The sequence below is a fragment of the Amborella trichopoda genome, chromosome 2 (assembly GCF_054954075.1).
Source record: "Amborella trichopoda isolate Santa Cruz 75 chromosome 2, AtrichopodaSantaCruz75HAP2 v2.0, whole genome shotgun sequence".
Classification (NCBI taxonomy): domain Eukaryota; kingdom Viridiplantae; phylum Streptophyta; class Magnoliopsida; order Amborellales; family Amborellaceae; genus Amborella; species Amborella trichopoda.
Window position 1 is genome coordinate 19055330 of NC_142337.1, and position 3809 is coordinate 19059138.

Below are 3809 nucleotides of genomic sequence, written 5' to 3' on the forward strand. Positions count from 1 at the left end.
TCTCTACTCTGTAAAGAAAAGTTGAAATTTCAAATTACGAAACTACTAGTTTCAAAGCCCTGCAAAATTGTGAGAGTGCAAAGGTCAGTGAGAAGGAAGAATGCTTGAATAAATTACTAGTAGAAATTGCTTGAATGGTTTTTATCAAGGTATTTTAATTTATAAGAAACCCACTTTTCTTATAATGTTTTGGATATGTCAAGCGCATGATGAAAACAAATACAAAATTAACCACTAGAAGAAATAGTCAGAACCTTAGGTGCTAGAACCTCTAAATTAATAGTTTTTAATTTAGTTTTACTTGAAATAATAAGGAAAAGGATGAAGCTAGGGAAGATATAAAGAGAGTAAGAAAATCTCAAATTTGTACGATCGCTTATTGCATATCTATGTATTTTTCTATTTGCATATTTACTTATATTTATATGAAGGAAAAAGTTTATATAACGATGCTACTTTATAACGTAGAACTACGGATGCCCCTCAAAAATCCATCGGAAAAGGTAGTTTTAACATTGAAAAACCTTTTGATTGATCATCTCGACATTAAAATCTATGACTATGAAAAATAAAAAGATTTTAAGTCTAAAAAATAGTGCATTTTACAACATATTATCTACACCGTCCATTTTCAAGATTTTCATATGTTTATGGATCTACTTTATTTTAACCATTTTTTAAATTTAAAATTTTATAATTAGATATAAAAATAGATTTTGAGGTATTCCTAATAACAGTTTACATCAAAATTATATACCATGATAAAATTTGAAGGGCGCCGTACCTCTACACCTATGGAGGCATCCGTATGCCAACTTCACCCTTGTATGAATGCTTACTGTATTTCTATGTATCCTCCATTGTATATTTATGCCATTATTTCAGTCATCGCTCATTTCATATCGGCGTGCAAATCATGTAGTCCCACTAGTATTATATACGCAATTCATGTAAAACAAATTCTTAGGTGTCAGCAATATTTGAGAGGATGTGTTTTCTTCAAAATTAACCTACTCAATCAAATTGTCTGATAATTGTTTCTCCAGAATCAATTTAAAATTAAGAGAAAATAGAGTACAAGAGAATACATTGAAACAAGTAAATTAATTTGTGATTTGAAAAAGAATTGCCGTAAACAACCAAACATTGACTAAAAAGTCTTAAAGTTCGTACATTCCTGTATAACACCAATGAATCAATATATAACACCAATGAATCAATGATCCTATCATTCTTTCTTCTTGGATCATCAGTTAAATCTCTGTCATTCCAGAACAAAGCTAAAAAGATATCAAACACCTTGCTTAATTATTCTCGAGTGAGATGAGAGCGCAATTGACCTTGTTAGTTATTGCTAAATCAATAAGAGCCAAAGTATTTGAATCGATGATTTTTGAAATGATCCAACAGCCCTACAGTCAGTCCATAACCTTATGGTAATGCCTAGCAGAAAATTCAATTCTTCCTCGCTTACTCATGGTGATAACGATTCCGGATTAGCATGAATTCTATTCCATGAGTTCAAGATCAAAGGAAAATCATCTTGAGAGGCTCGAGCCAAGTGCCAAATCTCTTCCAGGATGTCCCCTTCACTAGTTGTGTTATGAGCACTGCATTTTTCAGCTTTAATGAACTCTTCCATCCCTTCACGCTTGGAAAATTTCAAGTACAGAGGATCCATTTGGGGGAAGTCGTGTACCTCCAGCGGTGGGTAGTTGGCATCATTTGGAAACTGAGTAGCCGCATTATCCTGCCACAAGGAATTTGATTTTTTTTTTTGGTGAATATCCATTTATTTGAACAGTCTGTTGCAGAAAATTGGATACTACATGAATGTCACAAGCAGCCTATTCGTCATATCTGAAATTGGGCGGCGGTGTGTCATTGCTCAACATAAATTTGGAAAACAATTTTCCAAGGTAGTTAATGGCATATCCCCAGGCAACCAATTTCACATCTGAAAGTTAAAGGTGATTATTTTTCATTCATAGAAGGTGGATGATCTTGTTGTATGCTTTTCTGTGATATATTTAGATGATAAGAACTCGTAGACAAAAATTCTATATTTACAATGTAGAATTTGATAACCTAAATTGTCGAATTTTTATTTTTGGTAGAAAGGTAAAGTTCAAGAACAATATAGAGGTGGTAGTAGATTCTCCATTAAAACTTCCCATTACCTTGATGATATTAGGAGAAGGATTCTCAAGACTGGTCACTTCATCCATGGAGAATTGAGGCCATCGAGATTCTCGAACATCGATGCTTGAGGCCCCAATGATCTCCGAGGATGAAGTGTCTGAGGGGAATCTGGAATCCTGTTTCTCACTTAACTCTTCTTCTATGTTGTGCTCAACAATCCAATCCTCAACCACGCTACACGAACCATAATCTTGAGCCCCGAAATGCTCTCCTATCTTTGGGCCGCACCCACTCTTCTTGAATACACGGCATAGAGCGCACATGTCCTGAAATTTAAATGTGAGCTTTTAGAGGCCATTACGGAGAGAAAGAGAGATGACATTTATGAACAACTTCTAAGAGGGAGCAAGAGAGACCTGTGATTTCCATGGAGTTTCGCAATCGTCATTGTCGACTAGGCGATACTCGTGCATAACCCAGTTAGTTCGCTGCCCATTGGGAGCCCGTCCTCTGTAATAGACCAAAGTCTTCTTCATGCCGAGGGCATGCCCAAGGGCATGCACCTTCCGGTCTTTACCTGTCGCCTTCCAATACCCAGCCCGCGTTGCACGATTGGTCCTCGACCCATTGGGATATTTCCGATCACGGGGACTATAGAAATACCACTCCAAATCCTTACTCGGCAACAGTGACTTATCTGCACAATCATGAAATTGGCCCACATAAGAAATTCCTACTTACTTCTACATCAATACTTACAGCAGTCCTCTTCTCCATAGGAATTCGTAACGCTAACTTACAATAACATCAACAAATTGTCTCAATGTAACAGTAGTGGATGAGATGATACCTGGTAAGTCCCACGGTTCGCACTTGTAGAGATCCACTTCCGGAATGATTTCCAGTTCGATCTTTTGACCGTGGATTTTGTGGGCAAGGTAATAACCCACGAGTTCTTCGTCGGTGGGGTGAAACCGGAATCCGGGAGGAAGGGTCGTCGGAGCCATGGCAAAAAATTAACAAAACTGAGAGAGAGAGAGAGAGAGGGGTGGTGGGTGGTGGAATGGAATGGAGGGATGAATGCAACAGAGAGAGAAGGGAGTGATGTTGGGTAGAGAGAAAGTGAAGAGAGAGGGATGGAAGGAAATGGGGTAGTGGTTTATGTAGGTGAATAGGCTTTCGCTTTTGTAGATTCGAAAGTAACGTTGGGGGGAAGCCCCACCAGGAGGATAAGAAGCTTCTCTACTTTTGTCTGCTTGTTTACTACATAACAAAAATGGAAAGCTACCGCTCCTCTCACCGCCCAAATCATCGCACATTCCCACTGCAATGCAATGCAATGGCCCCCAATTCTCATCTCGAACGAAAATATTTTAATAATTCTACATGACCCTCAAAATAAGTGAAGCCTCACCTCAAAATTGTATTTCATCATGTTGGAAAACCTTCAAAACCATCATCTCCGCCATGATCATTATGATTGTGAAAAAAAAAAAAAGATTTTAAATCCGAAAAATATTGTATGTATAATATATTATCTGTATCATTTCTTGAGATTTAAATTTCATAATTGGTGATGGAAATTGATTTTAGATCTATCATATGGAGATTTCCAATACCCAAAAATGGTAAAGATCTTGCATATACGTCAACACTTCAAAATAGAT

At 37.1% G+C, this 3809-nt stretch overlaps 1 protein-coding gene across 1 annotated transcript; it reads right to left on the reverse strand.

Moving 5' to 3' along the window:
* Positions 1 to 1089: 1089 nt before the first annotated feature.
* On the reverse strand, positions 1090 to 3258 carry LOC18445688 (NAC domain-containing protein 54). The gene is made up of 4 exons (XM_006855821.3): positions 2993 to 3258; positions 2559 to 2839; positions 2181 to 2468; positions 1090 to 1750 (listed from the first exon to the last, which is right to left on the reverse strand). Exons 1-4 carry the CDS (start codon positions 3147 to 3149, stop codon positions 1475 to 1477), a joined length of 1002 nt encoding a protein of 333 aa, XP_006855883.1. The 5' UTR covers positions 3150 to 3258; the 3' UTR covers positions 1090 to 1474.
* Positions 3259 to 3809: the final 551 nt, after the last annotated feature.

Coding starts and splice junctions, on each gene's coding strand:
- LOC18445688 (XM_006855821.3), bottom strand. CDS start 3,149: ATGGCTCCGACGACCCTTCCTCCCGGATTCCGGTTTCACCCCACCGAC. Junction 2,840..2,992: donor CGAACCGTGGGACTTACCAG/GTATCATCTCAT, acceptor ATGATTGTGCAG/ATAAGTCACTGTTGCCGAGT. Junction 2,469..2,558: donor AAACTCCATGGAAATCACAG/GTCTCTCTTGCT, acceptor TTTAAATTTCAG/GACATGTGCGCTCTATGCCG.